The sequence below is a fragment of the Oncorhynchus mykiss genome, chromosome 10 (assembly GCF_057628025.1).
Source record: "Oncorhynchus mykiss isolate SJ-2025 chromosome 10, ASM5762802v1, whole genome shotgun sequence".
Taxonomy (NCBI): domain Eukaryota; kingdom Metazoa; phylum Chordata; class Actinopteri; order Salmoniformes; family Salmonidae; genus Oncorhynchus; species Oncorhynchus mykiss.
In genome coordinates this window covers 42,437,413-42,462,768 of record NC_143031.1, presented here as the reverse complement: position 1 = coordinate 42,462,768, position 25,356 = coordinate 42,437,413, and the positions used below count along the sequence as shown (strand labels likewise).

The 25,356-nt window shown below is 41.1% G+C and overlaps 2 protein-coding genes across 10 annotated transcripts in view; both read right to left on the bottom strand.

Annotated features, from left to right (window-relative positions):
* The window catches only part of LOC110533900 (protocadherin gamma-C5), a 143,420-nt gene that overhangs the window by 109,989 nt on the left and 8,075 nt on the right, over window positions 1-25,356 (bottom strand). For 3 of the 9 annotated variants that reach the window (XM_090186664.1, XM_090186670.1, XM_090186674.1), the window contains exon 1: window positions 6,480-10,176. The exons of 3 other annotated variants lie outside the window; for them this stretch is intronic. In XM_090186664.1, the coding sequence (XP_090042790.1) occupies window positions 6,480-8,888 (2,409 nt within the window). In that variant the 5' untranslated portion in view covers window positions 8,889-10,176. Of the gene's footprint in view, window positions 1-1,226; window positions 3,789-6,479; window positions 10,177-25,356 lie in introns of those variants that run through there. 3 more of the 9 variants (XM_090186667.1, XM_090186673.1, XM_090186675.1) reach the window with 1 other exon arrangement.
* On the bottom strand, window positions 15,962-18,990 carry LOC110510568 (protocadherin beta-15). Its single transcript, XM_036934441.2, has one exon. The coding sequence runs from the start codon at window positions 18,695-18,697 to the stop codon at window positions 16,022-16,024; it is 2,676 nt and encodes an 891-aa protein (XP_036790336.2). The 5' UTR covers window positions 18,698-18,990; the 3' UTR covers window positions 15,962-16,021.

Genomic DNA, 25,356 nt, shown 5'->3' with positions numbered 1-25,356 from the left:
CAAGTGTAAAGGGATAAAGAATATGTACATAAAGATATGTGAATGAGTGATGGTACAGAACGGCATAGGCAAGATGCAGTAGATGGTATCGAGTACAGTATATACATATGAGATGAGTATGTAAACAAAGTGGCATAGTTTAAAGTGGCTAGTGATACATGTATTACATAAAGATGCAGTAGATGATATAGAGTACAGTATATACGTAGACATATGAGATGAATAATGTAGGGTATGTAAACATTATATTAAGTAGCATTGTTTAAAGTGGCTAGTGATATATTTTACATCAATTCCCATTATTAAAGTGGCTGGAGTTGAGTCAGTGTGTTGGCAGCAGCCACTCAATGACTAGAGAGAGACTGTCGACGAATACTGCAAAAAACTGCTGTTTTTATGAGTGAGTTCATGTTTAAGTTTAAGTGTTGAGAGACGGACCCTTAGTCTGCTGCTCTCCCTCCGCTGAGACTGACCATCAGATGCAAGCACCATCAGCCCAGTAAAATAAAAAGTACATTATTTAAATGTATGTTCACTCAGCTGTGCCTCACAAGTAATACAACAATGGATATTACCGGTGTGATCATATAGCCTACTTCAAATTTTGAAATATATATTTTTTTAAATGTCCCGAACAACAATGCATTGGCAGGTAAATTCAAGCAAAGCCAGTATGCTGTGTTAATGTATTGGGTCTATATCTAACTGCACAAACCTCATTAGTACAGAACTGTTTTTAATTGGTTAATGTTACGTAGGCTTACATTTTTTTTTGTCATGTTAATAAAAAATCAGAGCGGTAGATCTCAGCATTTTGACTCACAACGTGATCTTGACTCAGAAAAGGCAGGTGACCACTGCTCTAACGTAAAATGATGGTTACGTCGATGTCCACTAACCACGTGCTGAAATGTGGAAACGTAGCCAATATACTTAAAGAAAATGTAGTAGGCAATGAGGATACTACAGGAAGGAAAATGTAAACAAACTCCATGATTGGGGTAGCATCCCGAACTTTATAAACACCAACAAAGAAATTGAAAGAATATCCCTTGTGAAAAGGCATTAAAAAGTGAATATTGAAGTCTTTACATAACCCTTCATAATCAAGAGGATAAAGAAGAATTTAAGGAAAATACCACTAACACACTAGGAAAGATATTCTGATATAATCCGAATCGTTCGCAAACAAACAAAAGGGATATCACCTCTTAGTTCTATCTTACCTCAATAGGCTCCCCTGCAGTGTTGAGTGTGATGAAACTTCCTTCTAATAACTTCGTTGGGCTTCTCTTAAGTGTCTGGTCAGCAGGCAGCGTGCTGTCATTGTAAGATCTGACAAACTTGAAGTCACTGGTGCGTGAGCCCGTTGTCAGGTATGCGTCATAATTGTAAGAACTGCGCAGAGTTCCAGCTCCATCCACCTCTGCATAGTTGGGAGGGAGATACGCGCTGGGAATGGCGACTGCTCCATCAAACAACATTCTAGGCTTTCTACTGCGGCAGAACCTCACCGCCAGGATGAGAATAATGAACGTCAGAAAAAAGGTGGAGACAGAGACCAGTGCAATGATCAAATAGGAAGTAAGATTGGAACTATCCTCATAAGCCATGTCTTTCAGTTCTGGAACTTCAGCCAAGTTATCTGATATGAGTAAATATACATCACAAGTTGAAGACAGAGAGGGCTGTCCGTTATCTTTCACTGATATAACAAGGTTTTGCTTCATAGTGTCAGATTCAGAAATGTCCCGCTGTGCCCTGATCTCTCCACTGTGGAGAGCAATAGTGAAAAGTCCCGGATCAGTCGATTTCACGATGTGATATGAAAGCCATGCGTTCTGTCCAGAGTCGGCATCCACAGCTATCACCTTGGAAACCAGGGACCCCGCCAGAGCAGCTTTGGGGACCATCTCAGTCATCAAGGAGTTCCCAGCTGGAGCAGGGTATAATATCTGAGGGGAGTTATCATTCTCATCTGTTATGAAGATACTCACTGTCACGTTACTGCTGAGTGGAGGAGATCCATTGTCTCTGGCTACAACGTGGACCTTGAAGCTCCTAAACTGCTCATAATCAAATGATTTTACAGTATGGATCACCCCCGTGTCTCCGTTGATGGATAGAAATGAGGACAACGGAACACCGTTGACATCACCGGGCAATAGAGAATAGACCACTGTGCCGTTCTGTCTCCAATCTGGGTCTATGGCAGTAACATAACACAAAGAGGAGCCAGGCTTGTTATTTTCAGTCACATAGGCGTTGTAGTATTGTTCTTCAAACACAGGTGGATTGTCATTCACGTCTGACACAGATAAATAAATAGTCTTTGAGGAGGATAAAGGCGGAGTCCCCTCGTCGGTGGCAGTGATAGTTATGTTATAATCTGATATTATCTCACGGTCGAGTTCACTCGTTGTTACCAGAGAATAATAGTTTTTGATTGAGGGATTTAATTTGAATGGAACATTTTGTTGAATGGAGCATCGGACCTGTTTATTCCCCTCAGAGTCTTTATCCTGTACATTAATGATGCCCACCTCTGTTCCAGGTAACATATTCTCGGGAATTGGATTGGTCAGAGTTTTTATTAATATCACTGGTGCGTTATCGTTTACGTCAGTAATATCTATCAGTACTTTTGTGTATGACACCAAACCTGCACCATCTTTGGCGAGGACGCGCAACTCATAAATGGGCTGCTCCTCATAATCTATCGGTCCAGACAGATTTATAACCCCAGTTTTACTATCGAGGTGAAACAAATTCTTCAACTCATCAGAAATTCGACCTAGATCATATGTTACCTCGCCATTTGCTCCCTCGTCTACATCAGTTGCGCGGACTGTAGCTACTACGGTACGCAACGGAGAATTTTCTGGTAGACTGACCTTATAAACGTCCTGGCTAAATACTGGAATATTGTCGTTAGCATCCAACACAGTGACGTGTATAACTACAGTACCAGATCTCTGTGGAGTCCCACCATCAACCGCAGTAAGTAAAAACGTCACCTCCTGCTTTTGTTCTCGGTCCAGCTCTTTCTCTAACACTAACTCACCATATTTACCACCATCTCGATTAGTATGAACATTCAAGACAAAATGGTCATTCCTTTGCAAAGAGTAGCGTTGAACTGCATTTTGACCTATATCTGCATCGTGGGCCTCATTAATGGGGAAACGTTCACCTTTATGAGCTGATTCCGTTATTTCCAATTTGATAACACCATCTGCAAACTGTGGTGAATTATCGTTCACATCCTGAATCTGAAGAGATATGCGATGCAATTCTAAAGGACTTTCAAGAACCATTTCATATTTGAGCCCACATGAAATCCTCGGACCGCAAAGCTGTTCCCTATCAATTCTTTCAGCGACAACAAGATCTCCCGAATTCAGGTTAATGTCACAGAAGTGTTTAGTTCCATCCTCTTCTAATCGAGCTTTTCGAGCCGACAGTCTCTTAATATCCAACCCAAGATCCTTGGCTATATTTCCGACTACAGATCCGCGTTTCATCTCCTCTGGAATAGAATAGGTCATATCGCCATTGCTGATGCGTATCAGGGATAGAACAAAAGCCAGTGGTAGGACAAAAGCTGAAACTGTAAATCCAATGTAGCCCATTTTCGATGTACAAACGAAAATATTACAATTACAAGGTGAAACAAATATTTATGCAATGTAGGCCACTACAAATATTGGCTAAGATAAATTACCCAACTGAAGAAATTGCTCCTTTGGCCGACTGCTGCTCAGTGATAATGGCGCGATAGAATGTACCCGCCCTTTGAGTAATATATTAGCGGGTTGAGAAGTGTAGGCTGCCTAACTTTTCTTAGCTGGTGAACAGCGACATCCTGAGTCATTAAAAAAACAGCACACAATAGTTTTCTATCTTGTTATTGTATATTCCTACACATGTAGCCAATGACCAGTTAAATACTAAATAGTTATAAAGAAATATGTTTAAAGTAATACTTGTGTGATGTATGAACTCCTGTTCATGAATCAGAACAGTCAATAAGGTAAAAAAACATTGAGTTAACACAAGTCGCAACTTTCTCCTTTTAAGCCAATTTAATGCACGGATTCCACTAGCTATCAACGTGTCCTCACTCAACAAACCAACATGTGTTATTGTTCCCGTCTTCATTTGAGTTTGGCAGGATTTAAACTGATGTTAAAGTGAAGACAAAAAGTTTAGTCGCTGTCCACGTGCCTGGTGCTGAAACGTAGGGGATGTTTCAGAACGCGACAACGCAATAGGCTTACATCTCAATCTACTCCAATATATTTATTGTGAAATTAGAAATTAGAAAAATGAATAATAACGTATCTATATGTCCATGTCAAGTTCTTATTTTTAAACGGATTCCATTTAAAAACTCAACATTGTCCTCCATTCAGTTACTCTAAAACAGGGTAAGAAAACACTCTTAGCCTAATACAACAACCAGACTTCCATAAAGACGAATAACAATTGCAGTGCCTGTTAAACATATGAATCAGGATGCCATAGACAAACTGTTTAGTAATACATAGTAATAAAAGAGTAATACATCGAGTGTTCTTACCTCAAGGTACCAAAATGACCTTGTAAACATCCTGGCTAAATAATGGGATATTATCGTTAGCATCCAACACATTAACGTGTATAACTAGAGTACCAGATCTCCGTGGAGCCCCACCGTCGACCTCAGTAAGTAATAATGTCACCTCATGTTGTTGTTCTCGATCTAATTCTTTCTCTAATAACAAATCACCGTATTTTCCTATGTCTCGATTAGTATGAACATTCAACAAAAATAATCATTCCTTTGTAAATAAATGTTTTGAACTGCATTCTGACCTATATCTGAATCGTGGGCTTCATTAATGGGAAAGTGAGCACCTTTGACCGAGGACTCCATCATTTCCAGTTTAATAACATAATCTGCAAACTGGGGTTAATTGTCCATCACATCTTGAATCTGAAAAGATCAGCGATGCAATTCTAAAGGATCTCCAGAACAGTTTCATATGAATAAAATCCTCCCACTGCAAAGCTGTTACCTGTCTATTACTTCAGTGACAATAAGCTCTCCCGAATTCAAAGTTGCATCCTACTCCAAAGGATATTTTAGAGCCGAAAGTCTCTTAACATCCAACCTCAGATCCTTGGCTATATTTCCGATTACAGATCCGCGTTTCACCTGCTCTGGTATAGAATAGCTCACGTCTCCTTTGCGGATGTGTATGAAGAAAAGGCAGAAAGACAGACGAAAAGCAAATGCAAAAAACGTAAAGCCTTGGTAGACCATATTTAATGTCTAATAGCAATTAAGGCCGATTGTCCACAATCAATAGCCAAACTATTTTCAGTGAGAAATGGTAATGCGACGCGCTGTATGGAGCCTACACCCCGTAGTAGGTGGAGGTATATAGTTAACTGTACTTAGCTGGTGGAAAGCGACATCATGAGTCTATCAGAAAAACAGCATGCTCGTAGGCTAATATTGTTTTCCGTGTGTCCTTCTTAGAATGTATCATATTCTCCAAACGCAGAAGACTTTACTAAAACATGAAAGATATAGGCTTCAAATCAGTGGTAACCTCATCGTGACATGATCATGAGAAGACATGGATGAGGTACGCTATTAGGAGAAACGTACACAATATGCCTAAATAGTCACACAATAAGAAATTAGTAGACTAGTTGCAACATGCATTTTTCCTGGATAATAAAAAACGTAAACCATCATGAAAACTGTCGATTTCACTATCGATGTTTCGTTAGTCATCAAAATAATGCTAATTCTTTCGCATTCTATCTTTGAGATTTCGACCGTTAGACTTCAGTAAACTAAAACAGTCACCTCGGTGTCCACTGGTCTGGTGCTGAAACGTAGGCGACCTCAAGAAAAACGGTAAGCAATGGGGATTTTAAATACACATCGTAACAATTTATATTCAAGTTTCAAAAGACATTAAAAACACTTCCCAGGTCAATTAAAAGTAATGTATTATAAAATGCCTGATTCCTTTTCAAAAATAGTCTAAACCATGTTTTCCTATCTCCATCAAGTTTTGTTGTCAACTCCATTAGAACATCTGTGAAGAAAACATCACAGGCAAACTCAACTAAAAGCAACCGAAACTGCATTGCTTGTTATATTTATAGGAAACCACAGCACAAACAAACAAGGAGCAAACTGCTTCCATCAAATCAAACTCTTAGTGAATTACTCCTCACAGAGAAGAGAAGAAACAGCGAGCACCTTTAAAACTCAACCAATCAAACAAAACAATGAGTGGATAGCCTACTTTAGCCTACTAAGATGTCATCATTTAAACCGAGTGTAGACCTACTGTTTCTATAGGATGACATAAGCCATTAAGGCCCAGAATGTATTTTCATCATGCATAACCCATTCTCCCACAACGAAACCGCTCACATACAAACGGTGGTATCTCAGATGAGTGAAGGCTTACCTCATTCGCCTCTCCTGCAGTGTTGAGCGTGGTGATACTCCCTTCTAATAATGTATCTGGACATCTTGTTAGTGTCTGATCAGCAGGCAGAGTGCTGTCATTGTAAGATCTGACAAACTTGAAGTCACTGGTGCGTGAGCCCGTTGTCAGGTATGCATCATAGTTATAAGAACTACGGAGAGTTCCAGCTCCATCCACCTCTGCATAGTTGGGAGGGAAATACGCGCTGGGAATGGCGACTGCTCCATCAAACAACATTCTGGGCTTTCTACTGCGGCAGAACCTCACGGCCAGGATGAGAATAATGAAAGTCAGGAAAAAGGTGGAAACAGAGACCAGCGCGATGATCAAATAGGAAGTTAATTTGGAACTATCTTCATAAGCCATGTCTTTCAGTTCTGGAACTTCAGCCAAGTTATCTGATATGAGTAAAAACACATCACAGGTTGTAGAGAGAGAGGGCTTCCCGTTATCTTTCACTGATATAACAAGGTTCTGCTCCATACTGTCAGATTCAGCAATGTCCCGCTGTGCCCTGATCTCTCCGCTGTGGAGACCAATAGTGAAAAGTCCCGGATCAGTCGATTTCACGAAGAGATATGAAAGCCACGCGTTTTGTCCAGAGTCGGCATCCACAGCTATTACCTTGGAAACCAGGGACCCCGCCAGAGTAGTTTTGGGGACCATCTCAGTCATCAAGGAGTTCCCTGCTGGAGCAGGGTATAATATCTGGGGAGAATTATCATTCTCATCTGTTATGAAGACACTCACAGTCACGTTACTGCTGAGTGGAGGAGAACCATTGTCTCTGGCTACAACGTGGACCTTGAAGCTCCTAAACTGTTCATAATCAAATGTTCTCACAGCATGGATCACCCCCGTGTCTCCGTTAATGGATACAAATGAAGACACCGGAACACCATTGACACCACTAGGCAATAGAGAATAGACCACAGTGCCATTCTGTCTCCAGTCTTGGTCTCTGGCAGTAACCGAACATATTGAGGAGCCAGGCTTGTTATTTTCAGTCACATAGGCGCTGTAGGATTGTTCTTCAAACACAGGTGGATTGTCATTCACGTCTGACACAGATACATGAATAGTCATTGAGGAGGATAAAGGTGGAGACCCCTCGTCAGTGGCGGTGATAGTTATGTTATAATCTGATATTATCTCACGGTCTAGTTCACCTGTTGTTATCAGAGAATAATAGTTTTTGATTGAGGGGTTTAATTTGAAAGGAACATTTTGTTGAATGGAGCAGCGGACCTGTCTATTTCCCTCTGAATCTTCATCTTGTACATGTATGATCCCCACCTCTGTTCCAGGTAACACATTCTCAGGGATGGGATTGTTAAAGGATTTGATCAATATCACCGGTGCGTTGTCATTTAGGTCAGTGATTTCTATCATTACTTTTGCATTGCCAGCTAAACCAGACCCATCTTTAGCCTGGACACGCACTTCGTATTCTGTATTTTCTTCATAATCTATGGGACCCTGCACTTTAATCTCGCCAGTATTTTTGTCGATGGAAAACAGTTTAGCTGCTTTATCCGAAATACGATTGAACTCATATGATACTTCTCCATTTGCCCCTTCGTCTTCATCACTAGCACTAACTGCAACTACAACAGTCCCTGTTGGAGAATTTTCAGGCAAACGGACTTTATACACTGTCTGGCTAAACACTGGTTTATTATCGTTAGCATCCAACACAGTGACGTGTATAACTACAGTACCAGATCTCTGCGGAGTCCCACCATCAACAGCAGTAAGTAACAACGTCACCTCTTGTTGTTGTTCTCGATCCAGCTCTTTTTCTAACACTAACTCGCCATATTTTCCTCCGTCTGAGCTCGTTTGAACGTCCAAAATAAAATAGGCATTCCTCTCCAGTGAATAGCTTTGAATACCATTTAATCCTACGTCAGAGTCATGAGGTTCATCCAAGGGGTATCGTGCGCCTTTGTAAGCAGATTCCCGAATTTCTAGATCAATACGTGCATTGGGAAACCGTGGTGAATTGTCATTTATATCTTGTATTTGTACAGTTATGCGATGTAATTCAAGAGGTTTTTCCAGCACAAGCTCGTATTTTAAAGAACAAGAAACCTTCGGTCCACACAGCTCCTCCCTGTCTATTGTTTCAGACACAATTAAATCTCCGGTATTCACATTGATGTCACAGTAACGTTGACGACTGCCATCCATATCCAAACGAGCTTTACGACCTGAAAGTCTCTTAGCATCCAGCCCCAGATCCTTAGCTAGATTTCCGATCACAGATCCGTGTTTCATCTCCTCTGGAATAGAATAGCTCAAGTCTCCATTGCTGATGCGCATCAGGCAATGACAAAAAGCCAGGCGAAACAAAAAGGTAAAAACCGAAGATCCTGTGTACCCCATTCTGGATGATTAAAGCCAATTGTCAACATAAGAGTTCAAAACTAGTCGAACTGATACGGTATTGTAAGTGTACAATATTAGGCTCTCAAAGGGAATAGCAAAACGAATGTTATCCAACTGCTCTTCGTTGAAAGTGATGCAACATAGCCTATTACTCTTTTGAATAATCCAATGGTGGGTGGAGAAGAGTCTTTAATTATATTTATGGTAAACAGCGACATCCTGAGTTCTTACAGAGTACAGCAGTCACAATACAAACAGTTCTACGTCATTTATCATCTTGGTCAGTATCCCGCCCTCTGAGTTGTATGTCGAACGTTTCATGCAGCTTAGCAAGAGAAGAGAGGAAAACCAATGGCTGTGAGAAATCAACTCGTTATGTAATCATAAATGAGAAAATATGAAAAGTAAATTCAATATTTCCATACTTTTGCCATTGTCTGACTAATTATGTATTAGCGAATAACAAAAATAAATAAATAGATAAGTCAAATCAACGGTCCACATAAAATTAAACGATGACTAATCCGTATTATTAATCAAACCCAGCAATTATGTGTCCACTATACTCAGTGGCAGTGGTTACCAACCGGTCGATCGCGATCCACTTGTCGATCTCCAATGCATTTCTAGTCGATGCCACACATTTCTTTAAAAAACCCAACGATAAAGCCTTGTATTCCTCTTTTTTTTTAGTCTCGGGCTGTTGGTGGTAGGTGCAGCAAATTCATCTGCCCTGCGCTCCGGATAGGCAAACTGTTGCCATTTCATGTGTCTGAAGGTACAAACTATGTCATTCCGGTGGGCCTGGAGAGGAAATCAAGTGCAGTAGGCCTCCGATGGCCAATAAGATTGCTAAAATGACCGAGTCTGCAGTAACAATAGCAGGCATAAAAGAAAGCTACGGCAAAATTAATACTGTGAGATTTCTAAACGTTTAAAACCATGACTAGAGAGAGACTGTCAACGAATACTGCAAAAAAACTGCTGTTTTTATGAGTGAGTTCATGTTTAAGTTTAAGTGTTGAGAGACGGACCCTTAGTCTGCGGCTCTCCCTCCGCTGAGACTGACCATCAGATGCAAGCACCATCAGCCCAGTAAAATAAAAAGTAAATTATTTAAATGTATGTTCACTCAGCTGTGCCTCACAAGTAATACAACAATGGATATTACCGGTGTGATCATACAGCCTACTTCAAATGTTGAAATATAATTTAAAAAAATGTCCCGAACAACAATGCATTGGCAGGTAAATTCAAGCAAAGCCAGTATGCTGTGTCAATGTATTGGGTCTATATCTAACTGCACAAACCTCATTAGTACAGAACTGTTTTTAATTGGTTAATGTTACGTAGGCTTACATTTTTTTTAGTCATGTTAATAAAAAATCAGAGCGGTAGATCTCAGCATTTTGACTCACAACGTGATCTTGACTCAGAAAAGGCAGGTGACCACTGCTCTAACGTAAAATGATGGTTACGTCGCTGTCCACTAACCACGTGCTGAAATGTGGAAACGTAGCCAATATACTTAAAGAAAATGTAGTAGGCAATGAGGATACTACAGGAAGGAAAATGTAAACAAACTCCATGATTGGGGTAGTATGCCTAACTTTATACACACCAACAACAAAATAGAAAGAATATACCTTGTGAAAAGGCATTAAAAAGGGAATATTGATGTCTTTACATAACCCTTCATAATCAAGAGGATAAAGAAGAATTTAAGGAAAAGACCACTAACACACTAGGAAAGATATTCTGATATCATCCGCACACAAACAAAAGGCGTATCACCTCTTAGTTCTATCTTACCTCAATAGACTCCCCTGCAGTGTTGAGTGTGATGAAACTTCCTTCTAATAACTTCGTTGGGCTTCTCTTCAGTGTCTGATCAGCAGGCAGCGTGCTGTCATTGTAAGATCTGATAAACTTGAAGTCACTGGTTCGTGAGCCCGTTGTCAGGTATGCATCATAGTTATAAGAACTGCGCAGAGTTCCAGCTCCATCCACCTCTGCATAGTTGGGAGGGAGACATGCACTGGGAATGGCGACTGCTCCATCAAACAACATTCTAGGCTTTCCACTACGGCAGAACCTCACCGCCAGGATGAGAATAATGAACGTCAGAAAAAAGGTGGAGACAGAGACCAGTGCAATGATCAAATAGGAAGTAAGTTTGGAACTATCCTCATAAGCCATGTCTTTCAGTTCTGGAACTTCAGCCAAGTTATCTGATATGAGTAAATATACATCACAAGTTGTAGACAGAGAGGGCTGTCCGTTATCTTTCACTGATATGACAAGGTTTTGCTTCATAGTGTCAGATTCAGAAATGTCCCGCTGTGCCCTGATCTCTCCACTGTGGAGAGCAATAGTGAAAAGTCCCGGATCAGTCGATTTCACGATATGATATGAAAGCCATGCGTTCTGTCCAGAGTCAGCATCCACAGCAATCACCTTGGAAACCAGGGACCCCGCCAGAGCAGCTTTGGGGACCATCTCAGTCATCAAGGAGTTCCCTGCTGGAGCAGGGTATAATATCTGGGGAGAGTTATCATTCTCATCTGTTATGAAGACACTCACAGTCACGTTACTGCTGAGTGGAGGAGAACCATTGTCTCTGGCTACAACGTGGACCTTGAAGCTCCTAAACTGCTCATAATCAAATGTTCTCACAGCATGAATCACCCCTGTGTCTCCGTTAATGGATAAAAACGAGGACACCGGAACACCGTTGACTTCACCGGGCAATAGAGAATAGACCACTGTGCCGTTCTGTCTCCAGTCTGGGTCTCTGGCAGTAACAGAACACATAGAGGAGCCAGGCTTGTTATTTTCAGTCACATAGGCGCTGTAGGGTTGTTCTTCAAACACAGGTGGATTGTCATTCACGTCTGACACAGACACATTAATAGTCTTTGAGGAGGATAAAGGCGGAGTCCCCTCGTCAGTGGCAGTGATAGTTATGTTATAATCTGATATTATCTCACGGTCGAGTTCACTCGTTGTTACCAGAGAATAATAGTTTTTGATTGAGGGATTTAATTTGAATGGAACATTTTGTTGAATGGAGCATCGGACCTGTCTATTCCCCCCAGAGTCTTTATCCTGTACATTAATGATGCCGACCTCTGTTCCAGGTAACACATTCTCGGGAATTGGATTGGTCAGGGTTTTTATTAATATCACTGGTGCGTTATCATTTACGTCAGTAATATCTATCAGTACTTTTGTGTATGACACCAAACCTGCACCATCTTTGGCGAGGACGCGCAACTCATAAATGGGCTGCTCCTCATAATCTATCGGTCCAGACAGATTTATAACCCCAGTTTTACTATCGAGTTGAAACAAATTCTTCAACTCATCAGAAATTCGACCTAGATCATATGTTACCTCGCCATTTGCTCCCTCGTCTACATCAGTTGCGCGGACTGTAGCTACTACGGTACCCAACGGAGAATTTTCTGGTAGACTGACCTTATACACGTCCTGGCTAAATATTGGAATATTGTCGTTAGCATCCAACACAGTGACGTGTATAACTACAGTACCAGATCTCTGTGGAGTCCCACCATCAACCGCAGTAAGTAACAACGTCACCTCCTGCATTTGTTCTCGGTCCAGCTCTTTCTCTAACACTAACTCACCGTATTTTCCTCCATCTCGATTAGTATGAACATTCAAGACAAAATGGTCATTCCTTTGTAAAGAGTAGCTTTGAACTGCATTCTGACCTATATCTGCATCGTGGGCCTCATTAATGGGGAAACGTTCATCTCTATCAGCTGATTCCGTTATTTCCAATTTGATAACACCATCTGCAAACTGTGGTGAATTATCGTTCACATCCTGAATCTGAAGAGATATGCGATGCAATTCTAAAGGACTTTCAAGAACCATTTCATATTTGAGCCCACATGAAATCCTCGGACCGCAAAGCTGCTCCCTATCAATTCTTTCAGCGACAACAAGATCTCCCGAATTCAGGTTAATGTCACAGAAGTGTTTAGTTCCATCCTCTTCTAAACGAGCTTTTCGAGCCGACAGTCTCTTAGCATCCAACCCAAGATCCCTGGCTATATTTCCGACCACAGATCCGCGTTTCATCTCCTCTGGAATAGAATAGGTCATATCGCCATTACTGATGCGTATCAGGGATAGAACAAAAGCCAGATGGAGGACAAAAGCTGAAACTGTAAATCCAATGTAGCCCATTTTCGATGTACAAAACGAAAATATTCCAATTACAAGGTGAAAAAAATATTTATGCAATGTAGGCCACTACAAATATTGGCTAAGATAAATTACCCAAATGAAGAAATTGCTCCTTTGGCCGACTGCTGCTCAGTGATAATGGCGCGACAGAATGTACCCGCCCTTTGAGTAATATATTAGCGGGTTGAGAAGTGTAGGCTGCCTAACTTTTCTTAGCTGGTGAACAGCGACATCCTGAGTCATTAAAAAAACAGCACACATTAGTTTTCTATCTTGTTATTGTATATTCTTACAAATATGATGTAGCCAATGACCAATTCAATAATAAATAGTTATAAAGAAATATGTTTAAAGTAATACTTGTGTGATGTATGAACTCCTGTTCATGAATCAGAACAGTCAATAAGGTAAAAAACATTGAGTTAACAAAAGTCGCAACTTTCTCATTTTAAGCCAATTTAATGCACGGATTCCACTAACTATCAACGTGTCAACTCAACAAACCAACAGGTGTTATTGTTCCCGTCTTCATTTTAGTTTGGCAGGATTTAAACTGATGTTAAAGTGAAGACAAAAAGTTTAGTCGCTGTCCACGTGCCTGGTGCTGAAACGTAGGGGATGTTTCAGAACGCGACAACGCAATAGGCTTACATCTCAATCTACTCCAATATATTTATTGTGAAATTAGAAATTAGAAAAATGAATAATAACGTATCTATATGTCCATGTCAAGTTCTTATTTTTAAACGGATTCCATTTAAAAACTCAACATTGTCCTCCATTCAGTGACTCTAAAACAGGGTAAGAAAATACGCTTAGCCTACTGCATGTCAGAATTACTTTGGGCGAATACAACAACCAGACTTCCATAAAGACGAATAACAATTGCAGTGCCTGTTAAACATATGAATCAGGATGCCATAGACAAACTGTTTAAGCTTCTACCTAAATGATACTACTATCGAAAAAGAAATTCTGAACCTACATGGTGATGTAAAAAGACACATTTGTATTTAACCAGGATGTCCCACTCAGTAAAAAGTGCAACCACTTTCCAATGAGTAATATATAGAGTGTTCTTACCTCAAGGTACCAAAATGACCTTGTAAACATCCTGGCTAAATACTGGGATATTATCGTTAGCATCCAACACATTAACGTGTATAACTAGAGTACCAGATCTCTGTGGAGCCCCACCGTCAACCGCAGTAAGTAATAATGTCACCTCATGTTGTTGTTCTCGATCTAATTATTTCTCTAATAACAAATCACCGTATTTTCCTCTGTCTCGATTAGTATGAACATTCAACAAAAATAATCATTCATTTGTAAATAAATGCTTTGAACTGCATTCTGACCTATATCTGAATCGTGGGCTTCATTAATGGGAAAGTGAGCACCTTTGACCGAGGACTTCATCATTTCCAGTTTAATAACATCATCTGGAAACTGGGGTTAATTGTCCATCACATCTTGAATCTGAAAAGATCTGCGATGCAATTCTAAAGGATCTCCAGAACAGTTTCATATGAATAAAATCCTCCCACTGCAAAGCTGCTACCTGTCTATTAATTCAGTGACAATAAGATCTCCCGAATACAAAGTTGCATCCTACTCCAAAGGATATTTTAGAGCCGAAAGTTTCTTAACATCCAACCTCAGATCCTTGGATATATTTCCGATTACAGATCCGCGTTTCACCTGCTCTGGTATAGAATAGCTCACGTCTCCTTTGCGGATGTGTATGAAGAAAAGGAAGAAAGACAGACGAAAATCAAATGCAAAAAACGTAAAGCCTTGGTAGACCATATTTAATCTCTAATAGCAATTAAGGCCAATTGTCTACAATCAATAGCCAAACGGAAGAAAGATTACAATGTCTAACCGCTTTTCAGTGAGAAATGGTAATGCGACACCCCGTAGTAGGTGGAGGTATATAGTTAACTGTACTTAGCTGGTGGAAAGCGACATCATGAGTCTATCAGAAAAACAGCATGCTCGTAGGCTAATATTGTTTTCCATGTGTACTTCTTAGAATGTATCATATTCTCCAAACGCAGACGACTTTACTAAAACATGAAAGATATAGGCTTCAAATCAGTGGTAACCTCATCGTGACATGGTCATGAGAAGACATGGATGAGGTACGCTATTAGGAGAAACGTACACAATATGCCTAAATAGTCACACAATAAGCCATTAGTAGACTAGTTGCAACATGTATTTTTCCTGGATAATAAAAAATGTCAACCATCATGAAAACTGTCGATTTCACTATCGATGTTTCGTTAGTCATCAAAATAATGCTAATTATTTTGCATTCTATCTTTGAGTTGTCGACCGTTAGACTTCAGTAAACTAAAACAGTCACCTCGGTGTCCACTGGTCTGGTGCTGAAATGTAGGCGACCTCAAGAAAAACGGTAAGCAATGGGGATTTTAAATACACATCGTAACAATTTATATTCAAGTTTCAAAAGACATTAAAAACACTTCCCAGGTCAATTAAAAGTAATGTATTATAAAATGCCTGATTCCTTTTCAAAAGCAGTCTAAACCATGTTTTCCTATCTCCATCAAGCTTTGTTGTCAACTCCATTAGAACATCTGTGAAGAAAACATCACAGGCATACTCAACTAAAAGCAACCGAAACTGCATTGCTTGTTATATTTATAGGAAACCACAGCACAAACAAACAAGGAGCAAACTGCTTCCATCAAATCAAACTCTTAGTGAATTACTCCTCACAGAGAAGAGAAGAAACAGCGAGCACCTTTAAAACTCAACCAATCAAACAAAACAATGAGTGGATAGCCTATTTTAGCCTACTAAGATGTCATCATTTAAACCGAGTGTAGACCTACTGTTTCTATAGGATGACATAAGCCATTAAGGCCCAGAATGTATTTTCATCATGCATAACCCATTCTCCCACAACGAAACCGCTCACATACAAACGGTGGTATCTCAGATGAGTGAAGGCTTACCTCATTCGCCTCTCCTGCAGTGTTGAGCGTGGTGATACTCCCTTCTAATAATGTATCTGGACATCTTGTTAGTGTCTGATCAGCAGGCAGAGTGCTGTCATTGTAAGATCTGACAAACTTGAAGTCACTGGTGCGTGAGCCCGTTGTCAGGTATGCATCATAGTTATAAGAACTACGGAGAGTTCCAGCTCCATCCACCTCTGCATAGTTGGGAGGGAAATACGCGCTGGGAATGGCGACTGCTCCATCAAACAACATTCTGGGCTTTCTACTGCGGCAGAACCTCACGGCCAGGATGAGAATAATGAAAGTCAGGAAAAAGGTGGAAACAGAGACCAGCGCGATGATCAAATAGGAAGTTAATTTGGAACTATCTTCATAAGCCATGTCTTTCAGTTCTGGAACTTCAGCCAAGTTATCTGATATGAGTAAAAACACATCACAGGTTGTAGAGAGAGAGGGCTGCCCGTTATCTTTCACTAATATAACAAGGTTCTGCTCCATACTGTCAGATTCAGCAATGTCCCGCTGTGCCCTGATCTCTCCGCTGTGGAGACCAATAGTGAAAAGTCCCGGATCAGTCGATTTCACGAAGAGATATGAAAGCCACGCGTTTTGTCCAGAGTCGGCATCCACAGCTATTACCTTGGAAACCAGGGACCCCGCCAGAGTAGTTTTGGGGACCATCTCAGTCATCAAGGAGTTCCCTGCTGGAGCAGGGTATAATATCTGGGGAGAATTATCATTCTCATCTGTTATGAAGACACTCACAGTCACGTTACTGCTGAGTGGAGGAGAACCATTGTCTCTGGCTACAACGTGGACCTTGAAGCTCCTAAACTGCTCATGATCAAATGTTCTCACAGCATGGATCACCCCCGTTTCTCCGTTGATGGATAAAAATGAAGACACCGGAACACCATTGACACCACTAGGCAATAGAGAATAGACCACAGTGCCGTTCTGTCTCCAGTCTGGGTCTCTGGCAGTAACCGAACATATTGAGGAGCCAGGCTTGTTATTTTCAGTCACATAGGCGCTGTAGGATTGTTCTTCAAACACAGGTGGATTGTCATTCACGTCTGACACAGATACATGAATAGTCATTGAGGAGGATAAAGGTGGAGACCCCTCGTCAGTGGCGGTGATAGTTATGTTATAATCTGATATTATCTCACGGTCTAGTTCACCTGTTGTTATCAGAGAATAATAGTTTTTGATTGAGGGGTTCAGTTTGAAAGGAACATTTTGTTGAATGGAGCAGCGGACCTGTCTATTTCCCTCTGAATCTTCATCTTGTACATTTATGATCCCCACCTCTGTTCCAGGTAACACATTCTCGGGGATGGGATTGTTAAAGGATTTGATCAATATTACCGGTGCGTTGTCATTTAGGTCAGTGATTTCTATCATTACTTTTGCATTGCCAGCTAAGCCAGACCCATCTTTAGCCTGGACACGCACTTCGTATTCTGTATTTTCTTCATAATCTATGGGACCCTGCACTTTAATCTCGCCAGTATTTTTGTCGATGGAAAACAGTTTAGCTGCTTTATCTGAAATACGATTGAACTCATATGATACTTCTCCATTTGCCCCTTCGTCTTCATCACTAGCACTAACTGCAACTACAACAGTCCCTGTTGGAGAATTTTCAGGCAAACGGACTTTATACACTGTCTGGCTAAACACTGGTTTATTATCGTTAGCATCCAACACAGTGACGTGTATAACTACAGTACCAGATCTCTGCGGAGTCCCACCATCAACAGCAGTAAGTAACAACGTCACCTCTTGTTGTTGTTCTCGATCCAGCTCTTTTTCTAACACTAACTCGCCATATTTTCCTCCGTCTGAGCTCGTTTGAACGTCCAAAATAAAATAGGCATTCCTCTCCAGTGAATAGCTTTGAATACCATTTAATCCTACGTCAGAGTCATGAGGTTCATCCAAGGGGTATCGTGCGCCTTTGTAAGCAGATTCCTGAATTTCTAGATCAATACCTGCATTGGGAAACCGTGGTGAATTGTCATTTATATCTTGTATTTGTACAGTTATGCGATGTAATTCAAGAGGTTTTTCCAGCACAAGCTCGTATTTTAAAGAACAAGAAACCTTCGGTCCACACAGCTCCTCCCTGTCTATTGTTTCAGCCACAATTAAATCTCCGGTATTCACATTGATGTCACAGTAACGTTGACGACTGCCATCCATATCCAAACGAGCTTTACGACCTGAAAGTCTCTTAGCATCCAGCCCCAGATCCTTAGCTACATTTCCGATCACAGATCCGCGTTTCATCTCCTCTGGAATAGAATAGCTCAAGTCTCCATTGCTGATGCGCATTAGGCAATGACAAAAAGCCAGGCGGAACAATAAGGTAAAAACCGAAGATCCTGTGTACCCCATTCTGGATGAATAAAACAAATTGTCAACATATGAGTTCAAAACTAGTCGAAATGATACTGCAACGTAAGAGTACAATATTAGCCTCTCAAAAGGAATAGCAAAACGATTGTTATCCGACTGCTCTTCGGTGAAAGTGATGCAATATAGCCTATTACTCTTTTGAATAATCCAATGGTGGGTGGAGAAAAGCATGCAATTCTATGTATGGTAAACAGCGACATCCTGAGTTCTTACAGAAAACAACAGTCACAATACACACAGGTTCACGTCATTTATCATCTTGGTCAATATTTCCCCCATCCTTGTGTTGTGCGAAGTATCACGAACGTTTCATGTAGCTTAGCAAGAGAAGAGAGCAAAACCAATAGTTGTGCGCAATTAGCTCCTTTTGTAATCATATATTACAAGATAGGAAAAATAAATTCAATATTTCCATACTGTTACCACAGTCTGATTATTCATGGTCGCCGAGTAACAACAACACATAGATAAGCTATATCAACGGTCCACATCAAATCCAACGATGCATAATCCATATTACTAATCAAACCCAGCAATTATATGTCCACTATACTCTAAGGTAAAGTGATGGTTACGTCGCTGTCCACTAACCTGGTGCTGAAACGTGGCAAAGTAGTCAATGTACTTAAAGAAAAATGTAGTAGGCAATGAGGATACTACAGGAAGGGAAATGAAAACACACTCCATGATTGGGAAAGTATCCCTAATTGTATACACACCAACAACGAAATAGAAAGAATATCCCTTGTGAAAAGGCATTAAAAAGTGAATATTGATGTCGTTACATAACACTTCATAATCAAGAGGATAAAGAAGAAGTTAAGGAAAAGTCCACTAACACACTAGGAAAGCAATTCTGATATCATAACATCAGATGCGTTCGCACACAATCAAAAGTGGTATCTACTTTTAGTTCGGTCTTACCTCAATAGGCTCCCCTGCAGTGTTGAGTGCGATGATACTTCCTTCTAATAACTTTGTTGGGCTTCTTTTCAGTGTAAGATCAGCAGGCAGCGTGCTGTCATTGTAAGATCTGACAAACTTGAAGTCACTGGTGCGTGAGCCCGTTGTCAGGTATGCGTCATAGTTATAAGAACTACGGAGAGTTCCAGCTCCATCCACCTCTGCATAGTTGGGAGGGAAATACGCGCTAGGAATGGCGACTGCTCCATCAAACAACATTCTAGGCTTTCTACTGCGGCAGAACCTCACGGCCAGGATGAGAATAATGAAAGTCAAAAAAAAGGTGGAGACAGAGACCAGTGCGATGATCAAATAGGAAGTACGTTTGGAACTATCCTCATAAGCCATGTCTTTCAGTTCTGGAACTTCAGCCAAGTTATCTGATATGAGCAAATATACATCACAGGTTGTAGAGAGAGAGGTCTGCCCATTATCTTTCACTGATATAACAAGGTTCTGCTTCATAGTGTCAGATTCAGAAATGTCCCGCTGTGCCCTGATCTCTCCACTGTGGAGACCAATAGTGAAAAGTCCCGGATCAGTCGATTTCACGATGTTATATGAAAGCCATGCGTTCTGTCCAGAGTCGGCATCCACAGCTATCACCTTGGAAACCAGGGACCCCGCCAGAGCAGCTTTGGGGACCATCTCAGTCATCAAGGTGTTCCCTGCTGGAGTAGGGTATAATATCTGGGGAGAGTTATCATTCTCATCTGTTATGAAGACATTAACTGTCACGTTACTGCTGAGTGGAGGAGAACCATTGTCTCTGGCTACAACGTGGACCTTGAAGCTCCTAAACTGCTCATAATCAAATGATTTTACAGCATGGATCACCCCCGTGTCTCCGTTAATGGAAAAATATGAGGACACCGGAACACCGTTCACATCACTAGGCAATAGAGAATAGACCACAGTGCCGTTCTGTCTCCAGTCTGGGTCTCTGGCAGTAACAGAACACAAAGAGGAGCCAGGCTTGTTATTTTCAGTCACATATGCGTTGTAGTATTGTTCTTCAAACACAGGTGGATTGTCATTCACGTCTGACACAGATAAATGAATAGTCTTTGAGGAGGATAAAGGAGGAGTCCCCTCGTCGGTGGCAGTGATAGTTATGTTATAATCTGATATTATCTCACGGTCTAATTCACTAGTTGTTACCAGAGAATAATAGTTTTTGATTGAGGGGTTTAGTTTGAAAGGAACATTTTGTTGAATGGAGCATCGGACCTGTCTATTTACCCCAGAGTCCTTATCCAATGCATTAATGATGCCCACCTCTCTGCCAGGTAACAGGTTCTCTGGGATGGGATTGGTCAAGGATTTAAGAGATATCACTGGGGCGTTGTCATTAACATCTGTAATATCTATGAATATTTTGGCAAAGGAAGTCAATCCCGAGCCATCTTTGGCTTTGATCCGCAATTCATGAATGGATTCTTCTTCAAAATCCATCTGTCCTGCTATCCTGATGTCTCCCGTTTTAGGGTCAAGAGAAAATATTTTATTTAATTCTTCTGAGATTGGTCCAAATCCGTACGTCACTTCTCCATTTGCCCCCTCGTCTGCATCGATGGCTGTTACAGTAACAACTAACGAACCTAATGGAGCATTTTCTGGTACACTGACCTTATAGACATTTTCGCTAAACACTGGTGTATTATCGTTAGCATCCAACACAGTGACGTGTATGACCACAGTACCAGATTTCTGTGGAGTCCCACCGTCAACAGCAGTAAGTATTAATGTCACCTCCTGCTTTTGTTCTCGATCTAACTCTGTGTCTAACACGAGCTCACCATACTTTTCAGAACCTGGGTTGGTATGAACAGCCAGGCTAAAATGGTCGTTCCTTTGTAGAGTGTAGCTTTGAACAGCGTTCAGTCCTATATCTGCATCATGAGCCGGATTCACCGAAAATCGAGCGCCTTTGACTGCTGACTCTCGGATATCAAACGTAACGCTGTCTTCCCCAAATTGTGGGCTATTGTCATTAATATCTTCTACCTGTAAGATTATGTTATGTAATTCTAAAGGATTTTCCAGAACCATCTCGTATTTTAAGGTGCATGAAATCCTCCTACCGCAAAGCTGCTCCCTGTCTATTATTTCAGCGATGACCATATCCCCAGTATTCAGATTGATTTCACAATAACGCTTGCTGCTACCTTGAACATCTAAACGAGCTTTCCGATATACAAGTCGTTTTGCATCCAGTCCCAGATCCTTGGCTATATTTCCGACAACAGATCCGCGTTTCATCTCCTCCAGAACAGAATAGGTAACGTCTCCATAGCTGGTGTGCAGCAGGATAAGAAACAAAGGCAGGCCGAACATCGATGCAGAGAACGAGAATCCCTTGTATTCCATTTTCAGGTAACACAACTCATTCCAATTAGGCCGATTAGTGTGATAAAAATCAGTGCTATGCAACCGAAGAAACGTTTACAACCACCAGATCAAAATGCACCACGTTAAAATGTTAAGCAGGAGACTTTTACACTGCAATAATGATGTCACCTCCCTCACTGGAAATGTCAAGAATGGGTGGAGAGATTAATTATGAAGCTACTGCTGGTGAATAGCGACACTCCGTGTAGTCTCATAAAACTGCAGAAAATAGTTGTGCAAGTCTCTCGCCAATTGCATGGAGAAGATCTTCAACGCATAGGAAAACATGCCGGGTTTAATTGTTTTTAAAGATACATAATGGGACCCCTCATATAAACAGAGGTAGACTATTTCAAAATGCAGGATTGTAAAAAACACGAATCGCCTTTTGTGTTACAGCCCACGTGAGTCAACATCTCAATCGAATGACCAATGGGCAAAGTAGTCTGTCCATGTAGTCTTCAAAAGACCATGCCAAGAAAGTAATTCCAAACATAATCACTGGAAAAGGTTCGTTTTAAAATCAGACCTTTCTTTCAAACATATTTCACGTCTCTACCCATTACAGTTTTCGAAGGGGGAAAAAAGGCATTTAAAATCCGGCGTTTCTTTCAAACATAATCCACGTCTTTACCTTTTGCTGTTTTTTAAGTGGTGCTGAAACGGACCTACGTGTTTTACTAAATCACAGTAAAATGGGATCAAGACGGGAAAATAAATACATCCTCAGAGATTATCAGTGATGAAAAGTGGGACTGAATCAAATGACTGAAAGAGTACAGGAGACAAGACTGTTGTAATAATATTAGTCTAACACACAATAAAGTAAGCTACCTATAGTTTCATATGATGGACTATGCAAAACGGCTAAATAAACAAATAAAGCATTTTCGTTTGTCACAATGTCAAAGCTGTGAAATCTCACCTCGCACTCCCCCAAGGTGTTGAAAGTGATGATATTTTCTCCAAGAGGGTCATTTAGATTCTTCTTAAGTGTCTGGTCAGCAGGCAGCGTGCTGTCATTGTAAGATCTGACAAACTTGAAGTCACTGGTGCGTGAGCCGGTTGTCAGGTATGCGTCATAGTTATAAGAACTACGGAGAGTTCCAGCTCCATCCACCTCTGCATAGTTGGGAGGGAGATATGCACTGGGAATGGTGACTGCTCCATCAAACAACATTCTTGGCTTTCCACTGCGGCAGAATCTCACGGCCAGAATGAGAATAATGAACGTCAGAAAAAAGGTGGAGACAGAGACCAGTGCGATGATCAAATAGGAAGTAAGTTTGGAACTATCCTCATAAGCCATGTCTTTCAGTTCTGGAACTTCAGCCAAGTTATCTGATATGAGTAAATATACATCACAGGTTGTAGAGAGAGAGGGCTGTCCGTTATCTTTCACTGATATGACAAGGTTTTGCTTCATAGTGTCAGATTCAGAAATGTCCCGCTGTGCCCTGATCTCTCCACTGTGGAGAGCAATAGTGAAAAGTCCCGGATCAGTCGATTTCACGATGTGATATGAAAGCCATGCATTCTGTCCAGAGTCAGCATCCACAGCTATCACCTTGGAAACCAGGGACCCCGCCAGAGCAGCTTTGGGGACCATCTCAGTCATCAAGGAGTTCCCTGCTAGAGCAGGGTATAATATCTGGGGAGAGTTATCATTCTCATCTGTTATGAAGACACTCACTGACACGTTACTGCTGAGTGGAGGAGATCCATTGTCTCTGGCAACAACGTGGACTTTGAAGCTCCTAAACTGCTCATAATCAAATGCTCTAACAGCATGGATCACCCCCGTGTCTCCGTTGATTGATAAAAATGAGGACACCGGAACACCGTTCACATCACTGTGCAATAGAGAATAGACCACCGTGCCGTTCTGTCTCCAGTCTGGGTCTCTGGCAGTAACAGAACACATAGAGGAGCCCGGCTTGTTATTTTCAGTCACATAGGCCCTGTAGGATTGTTCTTCAAACGCAGGAGGATTGTCATTAACATCTGATACAGATAAATGAATAGTCTTTGAGGAGGATAAAGGAGGAGTCCCCTCGTCAGTGGCAGTGATAGTTATGTTATATTCTGATATTATCTCACGGTCTAATTCACTAGTTGTTACCAGAGAATAATAGTTTTTGATTGAGGGGTTTAATTTGAATGGAACATTTTGTTGAATGGAGCATCGGACCTGTCTATTCCCCCCAGAGTCTTTATCCTGTACATTAATGATGCCCACCTCTGTTCCAGGTAACACATTCTCGGGAATTGGATTGGCTAGAGTTTTTATTAATATCACTGGTGCGTTGTCGTTTACGTCAGTAATATCTATCAGTACTTTTGTGTATGACACCAAACCTGCACCATCTTTGGCGAGGACGCGCAACTCATAAATGGGCTGCTCCTCATAATCTATCGGTCCAGACAGTATTATAACCCCAGTTTTACTATCGAGGTGAAACAAATTATTCAACTCCTCAGAAACTCGACCTAGATCATATGTTACCTCGCCATTTGCCCCCTCGTCTACATCAGTTGCGCGGACTGTATCTACTACGGTGCCCAGCGGAGAATTTTCTGGTAGACTGACCTTATACACGTCCTGGCTAAATATTGGAATATTGTCGTTAGCATCCAACACAGTGACGTGTATAACTACAGTACCAGATCTCTGTGGAGTCCCACCGTCAACAGCAGTAAGTAACAACGTCACCTCCTGCTTTTGTTCTCGGTCCAGCTCTTTCTCTAACACTAACTCACCGTATTTTCCCCCATCTCGATTAGTATGAACATTCAAGACAAAATGGTCATTCCTTTGTAAAGAGTAGCTTTGAACTGCATTCTGACCTATATCTGCATCGTGGGCCTCATTAATGGGGAAACGTTCACCTCTATCAGCTGATTCCCTTATTTCCAATTTGATAACATCATCTGCAAACTGTGGTGAATTATCGTTCACATCCTGAATCTGAAGAGATAAGCGATGCAATTCTAAAGGACTTTCAAGAACCATTTCATATTTGAGCCCACATGAAATCCTCGGACCGCAAAGCTGCTCCCTATCAATTCTTTCAGCGACAACAAGATCTCCCGAATTCAGGTTAATGTCACAGAAGTGTTTAGTTCCATCTTCTTCTAAACGAGCTTTTCGAGCCGACAGTCTTTTAGCATCCAACCCAAGATCCTTGGCTATATTTCCGACTACAGATCCGCGTTTCATCTCCTCTGGAATAGAATAGGTCATGTCGCCATTGCTGATGCGTATCAGGGATAGAACAAAAGCCAGATGGAGGACAAAAGCTGAAACTGTAAATCCAATGTAGCCCATTTTCGATGTACAAAACGAAAATATTCCAATTACAAGGTGAACAAAAATGATCATGCAATGTAGGCCACTACAAATATTGGCTAAGATCAATTACCCAACTGAAGAAATTAGGTCCTTTGGCCGACTGCTGCTCGGTGATAATGGCGCG